The sequence below is a fragment of the Cyanistes caeruleus genome, chromosome 29 (assembly GCF_971803275.1).
Source record: "Cyanistes caeruleus chromosome 29, bCyaCae1.hap1.1, whole genome shotgun sequence".
Taxonomy (NCBI): Eukaryota; Metazoa; Chordata; class Aves; order Passeriformes; family Paridae; genus Cyanistes; species Cyanistes caeruleus.
In genome coordinates this window covers 2,344,633-2,357,456 of record NC_141729.1, presented here as the reverse complement: position 1 = coordinate 2,357,456, position 12,824 = coordinate 2,344,633, and the positions used below count along the sequence as shown (strand labels likewise).

Sequence of the window (12,824 nt, the reverse complement as noted above, 5' to 3'; positions counted from 1 at the left end):
AAGCTTTAACTGAGCTTAAAAAATGCATAAAAAAAGGAGCATCTGAATAGCAGCACAGCCTGGCCATTCCACAAGCAGTGTCCTATGCTCTGAGCCTGTCAATGTTCAATTACCTAAAGCTGATATGTAAAATTAAACCTTGTAAGGGTAAGCACTGGGCAAATGCTGCAAATTAATCCGGTTTCAATAAAATAAACCCATGGGAATTTGAGTTCAAATTTAGGCATTAGTGGCTGCACTAAACTTTACAGAAAGATTTGTCTGGGTGAATTTTTGCACAGGATTGCGGGGTAACTTGATTTTATGCATTGATGATGTGGCATCAGTTGATTTGTGTTCTCCTCAACAGCTTTGTCCAGAGAGAAAGGAAATCTCTTTTCTTTACAAGTTTTAGGGGGGGTACCAAAAGCATTTCCCTTTTCAGTGTTTAAAGGGTGATAAAAAAGATTATGATGAATGAAGTAAGCACTTTAAATTATTATTTTCTTTCACATTCCCAAGCAGCAAGAGAAAGAAAAAGAAGCTTGGTGAAACCACTCAGAAAAGCAGTAATTTCAGTAGCTCACAGAGTCCCAGTGCCATCTCCAATCTTTTTTTCCCTTCTTTCCTGTGATTTTGATGCTTTTGAGAACCAGAAGGAAAACAAGTAAAATAATTTCACTTCCTTCGACAGCACCTCTTGAAATATTTCCTTCCACATTTCCCTCCTGCTTTTAATGGGAGCTTTTTCTCCCTGTGACAATGGCGAGCTGTTGTTACAAAGCAGAATTCCTTTTCCCTCTCCAGGGTAGTGGCGAGGAGAGCTGGGGGAGCTTGCAGTGCTCTCTGCAGAGAGCTTTCAGAGCTGTGGGGGGATGGAGGGGAGCTGCTCCGGGGTGTGCCAGCTCCAGCTGCCCCAGGCAGACTGTTGGGGCTGCTGCTCAGAGATAAGAAATGAGAGCTAGTTCTCAGAAACAAGCGCTGCCTCTGGGGAGCTGCCAGCAGGAAGGGTGCCTGGCCAGCCAGGGACAGAGGGGCTGCTCCTGGGGACAAAAGTCCTTTTCCAGCCCTGGCCAGAGCCCATCAGGAGCATTAAGGGTAGAGCAGAGCTGGAGAGCTGGGCTGGAGAGAGCACTGACCAGGGGTAGGGGGGCAGGACAAGGGGGGACCGCTTCAAACTGACAGGGAGGAGGTTTAGATGGGATATTGGGAAGGAATTCTTTGTTTAGAGGATCTTGAGGGGCAGAGATAGAATTCCCAGAGAAGCTGTGGCTGCTCCAGGAGCCCTGGAAGTGCCCAAGGCCAGGCTGGATGGGGTTTGGAGTACCCTGGGACAGTGGGAGCTGTCCCTGCCCATGGCAGGGGTAGCACTGGATGAGCTTTAAGGTCCCTTCCAACTCAAACCATTCCATGATATATCAAATTCTGCCTTTCTCTAAGCACTCTGACCTCCTTTAACTCTTCAAAACCCAAATTTTTGTCCTCTTTCACAACTTTTTCTTGCTGACTAACTCCTCCTTCCCTCAGCCCTTTGCATCACTCTGTTTTGGGAAGCAAAGCTCCCTGTGCAGCCAGTGCTGCTCCAGAGCAGCACCTGCAGAGCTCCAGCAGCTCTCCTTTCTCTCCTGCTGCCGTTCCCAGGCTGATCCCTGCTCCCTTGGTTATTTTTAATGCATTGCAGCTCCGCAGGGCTGAGTCAGCCCCAGCAGGAGCTGCAGCAGGGCTGACTCTGCAACGAGCATCCGCTGGGGCCCCCAGCCCTGCTGCCCAGGCTGCTGGGAGGGAGCCTGGGCTGGATTTTGGGTTCACAGGTTCCCAGCTGCTCCCAGGGCTGTGGGGTGGATCCTGCTTCCAGCACTCACCCCACCTTGGGAAATCCAGGCGCTGCTTTTGACGCAATGCAGTACGAGCTGGCACAGGGAGGCTTGGGAGGAACTTTCACCAGAGTTGCAGCTGCAGAAGCAGCTTCACCTCTGCCAAGCCAGAAGGGTCCTGGGGGCTTTTCCTGCTCTTTGGGTCTGGCTCAGGCTGAGATCTCACCCCAGGGAGCACCCAGGGAGGTGCTGGATGCTCTCCATGAGATGCACACACACCCCCACCCCTCAGCAAGGGGAACACCTGTACAGAACCTCCACATCCCAGAAATTCACCTTCTAATAACTAAATAATTAACAAATCATCATTTGCTGCCTTCCTGGTTTAGTTAAGGAGACTTTAATGGTGAAAAAGCAGGAATAAAGCCCACATGCGAATGGGGAGAGCACAAGCCCTGATGACTGGAGAAAATTCTGGTGCCTGACTCAGCTCCCTGGCAAATACATCCTATTTGTGTTTTGTAATGCTTCCCAGTTTGTTCCCACCTGGAATTTTGTTCTGGGATGCTGTAAAATAACTGTGGCATCTCCACAACCCAGCACAGGAAAAAGAACCTGGTTTAGAGCCCTCCAGCTCCTGAAGTCACAGTGGTCTGAATATCCCACCTTAAAAAATGCAGAAGTCTTCATTGTAAATTCCTTTAAATTATTATTTTTCCCTTCATGGATTTTTTTTTTATTGTTTAATGAACTTCTCTGTCTGAAAATAATTATTCCCTTCACTGGTTCTGTGCAGTCTGGAGGAGTAATTGGTGCAGAACAGGCAAATAACATGCTATTTATGCTTCTCTGCCCGGGAATTGTGCTCTCTTTTGAAACTGTTTGATTGCAGATGTCAGCAGACAAAACCTCTTGGCACCATTAAATATTAATCAGTTCTTACGGATTTATAAACATTTAGAAATGTGTTAACCACTTGCTTGTTCCTCTCAGGATTTGCTGGGAACATCTGCAGTGGGAAATGGGCTAAATTCACAAATCCAGTGTGTTAGAGCAGGGGGGAAAATACAGTTGTGGGTGACAAGTACAAACTGTGAGATATTTTGGGTGGGTAAGGGGGGAAGTGAAGATGTTGTGAAACACATCATGCCAAGAGTTTGCCTCCCAAAACCATCCAGGGAATGGATGCACCCTGGGGTTGGTCCAGCTGCAATCCTGGATTCCCCAAGTGCAAGCAGGAACAAACCCACCCAAATCACCATTTTGGGGGTCCCTGGAGCTGTGTCCTACCAGGACTGAAGAGGAAGAAGCTGGAAAGGAATCCTAGCATGAAAAATAGCCGGGCTGGGATCCCACCTGCACACATTAAATGTTCCTGAAGCTCTTGCAGACACCAGCATTGAATCCACGGTGCAAGGTGACCCTTCCTCTCCATGCTGAAGATTCCTAAATTTCAGTTCTGAGGGAGGGGTTTTGCAGTTTGGGACATTTTAGTGGCTTCTAGAACTTACCTGGAAGCACATGCATAATTCCACATTAAATATTGGTTGCTGGTTTAGTCATGGTGTTCTCTTGAAAATTTTGTTTAAATCCAAGGGGAAAACACTTTCAATTCTCACAAACCTTTGGGCACCTTGTGTTTTAACCCAGTTTGGTGCAGATACCAAAAATAGGGGAGTGCTGAACTCCTTATTCCTAAAGGTAAAGTTATTTTTGTGTCACACCACACATGACCACAGATGAGCTGCCATGTAATTTTTTAATTCTGCTTTAATTAAACATCACTCAGCAGCCAAGCTGTGGAGCACAGATTCCCATTATTGATAGCAGCAGGAGAAACATCCTTTGGTTGGCTCCACAAAGACACCCTGATTTATTTGAAAGCCTTATCTGCTGTGGACTCTCCACCATTTCTCCAATGAAGAACACACTGAGCCCTTTCAATTAAAAACTCCTTGATCTTCAATTATTAATGGGGCAAAGAATCGAAGGCACATGGAAATCCTAGATTTTGATCAGACCCTCAATTAGGCAACAGATTTCAGAACAGATTCAGTCCATGACCTGAATCCAGGCTTGAAAATTATTTGCATTTCTTTGTGAGTTACAGGAGGTGGGGCAGCAACTGCAATCTCCATTTTCCTTTCAAAATGGGAAATAAACACAAAATTAATGCCATAATGACCAATTAATTCCCACATCAGAGTTGGGGCTTTTATCTTCTTCCTTTTGTTTCATTTGTCTCCATTTATTTTTCCACGTAGAGCAATTTTTGATTGGCTTTGCCCTTAACAAACACAACCTGGGAGAGGTCATCCCTTGGCTGCTGGAAATTAGAAAGTGTTGGGTTTGAAACCCTTGGGCTAATTTTTGATTTTCAAATTTTGTGTTTAGAGGCACATTGGACTTTTCTGATCATTGGAGCCAGAGAATTAATAAGGAGGTTCCCACACAATTAAAGCAAGAGGGGATAAAATAAGCAGAACCAAGCCCATTTTGAGGACCTTGTGGTGGCTTGGTTGAGTTCCCTTAGTGGGATTTTGCTCAATTCAGTGACAAACTGATGCCACACCCAGTTGTGGCTCATAGAGCCTCCCTCCAGCAGGAAAATCAAGGAATTATTTGGAATTTGACTCTCTATGTGTGGATGTTGAGGTGTAAGGAGGAAAACCATACTTACAGCAGGTTTTAACATTTTTTGGCTCAACATGAGCAGGATTGAGGGTTTAGAGACCTTCCTCTTCCTAAAAAAAAAAGCAACTGCAACCCCTCTAAGCACCTCAAGGCCAGGCAGAGATTCCCAGGAGAAATTTTGGGATAAGGCTCTTATCTTCTTAATCCAGCCTTTGTGTTGGTAGAGGAAATTTGTCCACCATATCCAATTCCCAAGCCACAGAACATCCTGAGCTGGATGGGACCCCCCAAGCACCATCAAAATCCAGCTCCTAGACAAACGAGAACACTAAGGGGAAAAAAAACCTCCAGCAGTTTTCAACCCACGCAACTTCATTCCCATTCAGGAGTGAGCATACAGCTCAGGGGAGGGTTTCAACTGGGGAAAAAGTCATCAGAACAAGCCACATTTTCATATTGACCTTTATTGAGCAAGAACTGCTGTGACTGTTTTACATCAAACAACAAAAGGTTGCGTACTGTGCATGTCAACAAGGTTCTCCCAGGAGCAAAAGTCCTCCCTAATTGCACCAGTGAGGTAAACACAATTAGTTATAAGTAGCTTTTTTTTAATTTTTTTTTTGTTTGTTTTTTTTTTAAGGCTAGGAGAGTTCTGGTTCTCATGAATACTCTATTACTGTTTTCAGTTTGGTTTTGGCTCAGTTGGTTCTTTGCATAATACGTCTGAACTCGTTCCTCAGATACATCCCTCCAACAGCTCAGGAAATTCAGAAAAGCTTCCTCTGCACATTTCATCTCATGCACTAGTAGTAGGAGTATTTTTTTTTGTAGATCCCCAAGCTCTGTGGAGGGAGTACATCTTGAGCCTGCATGCATTCCCCCCCCCTTCCCTATATTGCACAAAAAAGTAAAATACTGTGTGTCTGGAGCCTCCATGAGAGAACCCGATCTGCTTTGAAGCCGTCACCCACATGCATTTTGCAGCTGTCTATGGCTTAACCTTTTGCACCGACCCAAGCTCTTGAATTGGTTTGAATTTTAGCTATGGTTGGTTTTATTCGCTCTCTTTAATCTCCTTTACTACAGCATGTGAAGTGACTTTCTCCACTTTCTTGGTGGACACCAGCTTCTCCTCAAAGCTTTCTTCGTGCTCCTCCACCTTCTGAGTGACGGTCACCGATTTTGTGATGAACGTGGTGCCACTGTCCCCACCCTCCCCTGTGATTTTCTCCACTTTTTTGGTTACTACGATTTTCTCAGCCTTGTCATCCACGGGGCTCACATCGAGGCCGTTAGTGACCACTCCCTTGTCCTCCTCCTCCTTCTCTTTGGATTCCTCCTCCTTCTCCTCCACCTCCCCGTTGACTGCAATGTCCTCTTTCCTGGACTCCTTCTCGGCCTCGGCGCTCACTTTTGTTACCTTGGTGACAGTGATGGTCTCCTCCACCACAGCCTTGGCATCCTTGCCAGGGGAGGGGGGCTTCTCTGGGGACCGGGGTTTCTCAGGAGTCACGGGCTTCTCAGGAGTGCGCGGCTTCTCTGGGCTTGCCAGCTTCTCAGGGGAGCGTGGCTTCTCAGGCGGTGCCAGCTTCTCCAGGGCCACAGCTTTCTCTGGGGTCACAGCTTTCTCTGGGGTCACAGCTTTCTCTGGGGTCACAGCCTTCTCCGGGGTCACAGCCTTCTCCGGGGAGGTCACCTTTGGTGTGGCAGGTTTCTCTGGAGACGCCACTTTCTCCTCCTCCTTGGCCACCTTCTCTGCTTTCTCCACCTTCGGCTCCTTGGCTGCTTCTACAGCTTTTTCCTTCAGGGCGGCCTTGGTTGGCTCTGTTACTGGGGATTTCGGGGGGGACTTTATGGGAGGTGTTTTGACCTTCTCTGCCTTTGCTGGTACCTCTTCAGCTTTGCCCTTGGCCTCAGGTTTTTCCTCCTCTTCTTCAGCTTCCTCCCCTTCTTCCTTTTCCTCTATTTCTTCTTTTTCAGAGCCACCTTCTTCTGCAGCATCAGATTTTGCAGTTTCTTCTTCCTCCTCCACTTCCTCTTCCTCCTTCTCTTCCTCCTCAGGTGCAGCTTCTTGCTCTGCAGAAGCCTTCTCAGAAACTTCTTCCTCTGCAGCTTCTTCTGCTTTTTCTTCCTCCTGCTCCTCTTGCTGTGCCTTGGCTGCCATTTCTTCTGCGATGGCTGCCAGGGCATCTTCCATTTCAGACTTCTCGTCCTCCACCTTCGTCTCTTCAATGATTTCTTCTACAAACTTGTGCTGGACCTTCAGCTTTGGTGGTTCAATTTTTGTTTTCTGGATTTTGGTGGACGCTATTGTGACAGATGGTTGTCTGTGTGTGAATATGGGACCAGTAATGCTTCCAGAGAAGGCACTGAATCTTGTCTCTTCACCCTCCAGCAGCTTCCTAAGGCAATCAGGAGGAGAGAGAAAAAGAAAATGAGTTTAAAAAAAAACAAAATAAGGGATAGCTACGGGCATATTTGTGGCTGTACCGTCCTCAGAAGTTTCCAAGGCCAGGCTGGATGGGGCTTGGAGCAGCCTGGGATAGTGGAAGGTGTCCCTGCTTTGGGATGGGCTTTGAGGTCTCTTCGAGCCCAAACCATTCCAGGACTGTACAATATTTCCCTGCTGTACTATTCCCCTGCCACCAGGATGGACCCAGTTTGCTATGGAATGTGCTGGAACTGACCAGGGCCATCCACTGCTCACAGCCCCAGCTTTCCTTGAATCTGCTTTTTTGCAAAACTCACATTCAGCAGTTTTTAGCTTGGTTTTGCTTATGGCAAATGTGACACCTTCAGTGATCAGTTAAAATTCATCTTTACTATCAGAAAGCTTCATTAGGGCATAAATCCGCAGGAATTTGGACAAACTAACTAATTTCAAAGGATTCATTATGACTTAGGCAAACAGAACTTGACACAGCCGACAGACCCAAATCAAATATTGTGTCTGAGCCTGTCACAGCTGATTAGGGAACATGTTCTAATATAATAATTTGGCATCCACCTTTTCTTTGTGGGAATATGAGAACTGGAGACTTCAGCTGACTTTGGCAGCAGCCAGCTACAGCCCCCGGGGTATCTGTGTGTCTGAACAACCTCAGGAATTTCAACAGATCTGGAGGTGGGGGAGTTTTTGTGTTGTTTTCACTTTTCTTCTATTCAAATGTTTTTCGTCTCAGCCTGTGACCCAGAAAAGTCAGGAGCTCTCCAGCAAGAGTTCTGAAATGATATAGGAGACTAAATGAACCTGCCAGGTGATGGCAACAGCAAGCAACTCTCAGCTCCAGATTAAAGCAGATGCCTCTGAAGGAAAGTTGAGCAAGAAAAGCAAAAGTGTTTGTGACAGGCAGATCAGCACTCACTACCTCAAACCATGATCAAGCAAATTCACTGTCTCTCCCAGGCGATAAAAGGGAACTCTGGTGACAAGCCCTGCATGCCTGGCATCTGCAAAGCAGGCAGGAATTAAAAATAACCTCGTCTTTCACTGCATCTCCCGCTCGTGCAGCCAAGGACAGAATGCGGCACGGGAGCCGCCGCACTGAGTCACGCTGTGCTTGTGCCCACGGGGCTCGCTGGCAGCTCTGCCCCTCTTCAGCTGCTCCCTAATGCCCTTCTGGGCTCACACTGGGCTGCCTAAGGGCTGCTGCGATTTAGCCAAGCTCTCATTTTACCCGTGCTGGCTGCACGCAGATATTTCTTAGCTGTGGCAAAGCTTCCTGAGGCAGCAGCATCTGCAGCGCTATTAATATTCCAGGCATGTCTGCAAAGAGCCCACCGTACCTGTACGCAGCAATTTCGATGTCCAGGGCCATCTTGACATTGAGGAGGTCCTGGTACTCCCTCAAGTGACGAGCCATTTCCCACTTCGTTCCTCTGAGCTCGTTTTCCAGCTGGTGAATCGTGTCCTGCAAGGGAGACGCAGAAAACCCCTGTGACACGGAGAAACGCCTCGCACGGGGACACAGCGGGCAGAACTTCTCTGAGGGGAATTTTAGAAACTCTTCCCACCGCTCGGGGAGGCAGGGCCGGCATCAGAGAAGGACCCACCCGCTCCCACCGCCCTCCGTAGCATCCTCCCCCCGCCCTCCGCATCCCTCGCTGCGGAGCCGGCACCGGGCACCTCCCGCATTTCCTCCATCCACAGCCGGCACCGGGCACCTCCCGCATTTCCTCCTTCCACAGCCGGCACCGGGCACCTCCCGCATTTCCTCCTTCCACAGCCGGCACCGGGCACCTCCCGCATTTCCTCCTTCCACAGCCGGCACCGGGCACCTCCCGCATTTCCTCCATCCACAGCCGGCACCGGGCACCTCCCGCATTTCCTCCATCCACAGCCGGCACCGGGCACCTCCCGCATTTCCTCCATCCACAGCCGGCACCGGGCACCTCCCGCCTCCCCGCCGGGCCCGGGACAGCCCCGCACCGCCTCCCCGGTACCTGATAGGTGCTGAGGTCGTTATTGTGGCGCTCCTCGATGTCGCTGAGCTGCCTCTCCAGCGACTCCTTGGTGCCGCGCACCGACTCCAGCTCGATGCTCTTGGACTGGAGCTGGCGGCGGTACTCGGCGATCTCCTCCTTGGCGGAGCGGATCGCCTCCTTGTTCTGCTCGGCCGCCTCGGTGAGCTTGGCGTAGCGGCACTTGAACCACTCCTCGGCCTGGTGCATGTTGTGGTCGGACTGGCACTCGAGCTGGGCACGGATCTCCTTCAGCGCCGTCGTCAGGTCCGTCTTCAGGTAGTCCTTCCTCTCCACGGTGGCGTGGGACGCCTGCAGCTGCGCCAGCAGCTCGGCCACCTCCTCCTCGTGGTTGCCCCTCAGGAAGGCCACCTCGTCCTGCAGCGATTGCACCTTCTTGTCCAGCTCGGCTCGCATCAGCGAGGCTTCCTCCATCTCCTTGCGTAGGGCGCGGATCGTCGCCTCCGTCTCGTCGCGGAGCCGCGCCTCATCCTCGAAGCGCTCCCGCAGGCGCTGGATGTCCTCCTCGATGTGCTCCGAGTCCAGCTGGATCTGCGCCTTCTCGTGGCTCACCTGCTCCAGCGCCCCGCGCAGCTCCCGCAGCTCCTGCTCGTAGGCGTCGCTGAGCTGCGCCCGCCCGGCGTGTTTCTGCCGCAGCGCCGCCAGCTCCGCCTCGATCTCCTTGTTCTGCTGCTCCAGGTAATGCACCTTCTCGATGTAGCCGGCGAAGCGGTCGTTGAGCCCCTGCAGCTGCTCCTTCTCGTTGGAGCGGCTCAGCTTGAGCTCGGCCGCGCCGTTGAGCAGCGAGGACTGGCTCACGTCCAGGCTCTCGGCCGAGCTCAGCACCGTGGAGCCGTATGCGGCCCGCGGGCCGCCCAGGTTGGGGCGCTTGTAGGAGGAGGACACGGTGCTGCCCGAGCCCCTGGACCAGGACTGCGAGCGGAAGCCGCTGGACGGGGACGCGCTGGCGCGGCTGTAGGTGGCCCGGGTCTCGGTCACCCGGCGGTACGAGGGGTTGCCCAGGGGCTCCATGGTGTAGCTCATGGTGGGGCGCTGGGGGCGGCGGTGCGGGGCTGCTCCGGCCGCCGCCACCCCTTTTATAGCCCGGCCGGGCGGCTGCGGGGCGGCCCCGCACACGCGTGCGGGGGGCGGCTCCCCCCGGCCCGCCCCGCCCGGAGCCCCGCCCCGGCTCCCCCTTCCTTCCCCTGCCGGCCCTCGCCTCGTCCCGGCCGGCCCTGCCCGGCCCCCGCCGCCTCCCCGCTCCCCTTCCCCTTGCTGCCCCTGCTCTCTGCCCCCGCCTCCCCTTTCTCTTCCCCACCCACCCCGCCCTTGTCTCCGCTGCCCCTACTTCCTCCTTTCTCCCCCCTGCTGCCTCCTTCCCTTTCCCGTGTTCCTTCCCTCTTGCCCTGCTTCCTTCTCCCCACTTCCATAGGCCATCACCCTCTTCTTTTCTTTCCTTCCTTCCTTTTTTCCTCCCTTCCTTTCCATTCGTCCCTTTATTTTCTCCCTTCCCTTTCTCTTATTTTTTTTTTTTTTCCTTCTTTTGCTTTCCTTCCTTTCACTTCTTTCCCCTCTTTCTTCCATTCCTTTTCGCTCTTCTCCCTCTTTTCCTCTCTTTTCTCTCCCGCAGCGCCCAGAGCGGAGCGCGGTGCTGGCCCCGGGCCGCTGCCGGGGGCTGCCGAGCAGGGTAGGGCCGGAAAGGGATCCGGGGATGGGGAACCGGGGATGGGGAACCGGGAATGGGGATCCGGGAATGGGGATCCGGGGATGGGGATCCGGGGATGGGGATCCGGGAAAGGGAACCGGGGATGGGGATCCGGGAATGGGGATCCGGGGATGGGATCCGGGGATGGGGATCCGGGGATGGGGATCCGGGAATGGGGATCCGGGGATGGGATCCGGGAATGGGGATCCGGGAATGGGGATCCGGGGATGGGGATCCGGGAATGGGGATCCGGGAATGGGGAACCGGGAATGGGGATCCGGGAATGGGGAACCGGGAATGGGGAACCGGGAATGGGGATCCGGGAATGGGGAACCGGGAATGGGGAACCGGGAATGGGGATCCGGGGATGGGGATCCGGGAATGGGGATCCGGGGATGGGATCCGGGAATGGGGATCCGGGAATGGGGAACCGGGAATGGGGATCCGGGAATGGGGAACCGGGAATGGGGATCCGGGGATGGGGATCCGGGAATGGGGATCCGGGAATGGGGAACCGGGAATGGGGATCCGGGAATGGGGAACCGGGAATGGGGAACCGGGAATGGGGATCCGGGGATGGGGATCCGGGGATGGGGATCTGGGGATGGGGATCCGGGGATGGGGATCCGGGAAAGGGAACCGGGGATGGCAATCAGCGGCTCCATCACCACGGACAGCTCCCGCCGGGCGGGCTGGGCTGGTGACCGGCCTGCCGCGGGGGCTCGGGGGATTCCAGGGGGCACAGGGAGCAGCAGATGGGTAGGGAGGCTCCTGTCCCCTCTGTCCCCCCTGTCCCCAGGCGGGGTCTGGCGTGTGAAGGTCGCAGCGGGCGGGGGAGGCGGCGCTCGCCGGGGCTCTGCGGCACCGGGCGCTCCCCGCACCGGCTCCGGCTGCTCTGCGGGAGGAGCGGGGGGAGCAGCCGGGCAGCCAGCAAGAGTTTGGGAGACCCCCCCCGGCATCCCAAATCCTTGCTCTTGGTTCTTTTCTTCCTCTCTTTCTTCCTTCCTCTCTTCCCTTTCCTTTTTCTTCCACCCGCCCGCTTTGATCTTGGTGCATTGCTCAGAATGAATAATAAATTGTTTGAAACCTTGTTAGAAATTACGTTTATGGGGGAAAATAGACTTTGTATGGGCTGCATGACCGTGCCTGGCTGCCATCCAGGCTCTGACCTCCTCCTGGAGAGATTACAGCTATGGAGGAAATTGGTTAGTAAACTTCAAAGAGAAAAAAATAAAATAAAATAAAATAAAACAACCAACCCCCACCCACCCAAAAAAAACCCCCAAAACCTCTGCCACAGCTCTCATGGAAAAGCAGAGGGACGCTGTGGGGGGAGAGTGAATTCCTCGCTCTGAAGGTGCAGAAAAGGCTCTGTCTGTGTTCGCAGCCTCAGTTTCTGAGCAGATGATCTGGCGAAAGGCAAAGCCCTCCTCACAAATTGCCTTGACAATTGCTGGTGGGATGTGTGCGGCTACCCAGAGCTGGGGAATTCTGAGGGCCAGGGTTAAACTTTGCCGAGCACATGGAGCCTCGCACCTCTGCTGGCTCATTAATATGACGCTGTCATAGGACTGCAGCACTGCAGTCAGAACAGAGCTCGGGTTTAACCCCGGGCTCTGCTCCCAAACACAGCTCCAGCCTCTGCCTCACCTCTGGAGGCTCGGATTAGACACACGGGACAAGGATTTTATGCTAATGAAGCAATCACGGATCCTAAACTGACTTAATTAATTTTACTGAAAGTTTCTGCCACAGGCACAAACCCCTTTGGATTTCATGGGGAGTCAAAATGAAATTCCTGCCTGTCAGGGCATTGCATTTTCTTTCTTTTTAGGGTAAAAGATATGTTATGATCTGGCTTATTAATGTTGTTTTTTTATTCCCTGATAATAAAGACTGGGAGGGGGTAAGAGATCATGGTTTTATCCATAAGGAAAACTCACTGTATAAGGAAATACACAGTTAACAGAGGTGTTTGGGAGCTTTCATTATCCTTTTAATCTCCCAAAAACAAGGACTGGCAGATAGAACTTTGTAATAAAGCTCCCTCTCATTAAATACCTCGGTATTTGAAATCTATTTACCTCATATGCAAAATAAATTGTTGCTTTATAATCAAGCAGGGCTAGGTTTGATTTATTTATTTAATAGTGACACCAAGCAATGCAAACTTTTATGGAACACAATACATCTCATATATATGTATATATACATATATGTATTGCTTTAAA

The 12,824-nt window shown here is 51.9% G+C and overlaps 1 protein-coding gene and 1 long non-coding RNA gene across 2 annotated transcripts; one reads left to right on the top strand and one right to left on the bottom strand.

The window, feature by feature from the left end:
• Positions 1-4,875: 4,875 nt before the first annotated feature.
• Positions 4,876-10,053, bottom strand: NEFM (neurofilament medium chain). The gene is made up of 3 exons (XM_023940718.2): positions 8,871-10,053; positions 8,214-8,338; positions 4,876-6,829 (listed from the first exon to the last, which is right to left on the bottom strand). The coding sequence occupies exons 1-3, from the start codon at positions 9,930-9,932 to the stop codon at positions 5,482-5,484; spliced, it is 2,535 nt and encodes an 844-aa protein (XP_023796486.2). The 5' UTR covers positions 9,933-10,053; the 3' UTR covers positions 4,876-5,481.
• LOC147648918 (uncharacterized) lies at positions 9,498-11,683 on the top strand. Its single transcript, XR_015279751.1, has 4 exons — positions 9,498-9,587; positions 9,714-9,863; positions 10,519-10,575; positions 11,393-11,683. It is a non-coding gene; the product is annotated as an uncharacterized LOC147648918 (long non-coding RNA).
• Positions 11,684-12,824: the final 1,141 nt, after the last annotated feature.

Excerpts from the sequence above, each read along its gene's own strand:
- NEFM (XM_023940718.2), bottom strand. The coding sequence starts at position 9,932 with ATGAGCTACACCATGGAGCCCCTGGGCAACCCCTCGTACCGCCGGGTG. Across the intron at positions 8,339-8,870 it reads ACGACCTCAGCACCTATCAG|GACACGATTCACCAGCTGGA; the intron begins GTACCGGGGAGG and ends TCTCCCTTGCAG. Across the intron at positions 6,830-8,213 it reads ATCGAAATTGCTGCGTACAG|GAAGCTGCTGGAGGGTGAAG; the intron begins GTACGGTGGGCT and ends TGATTGCCTTAG.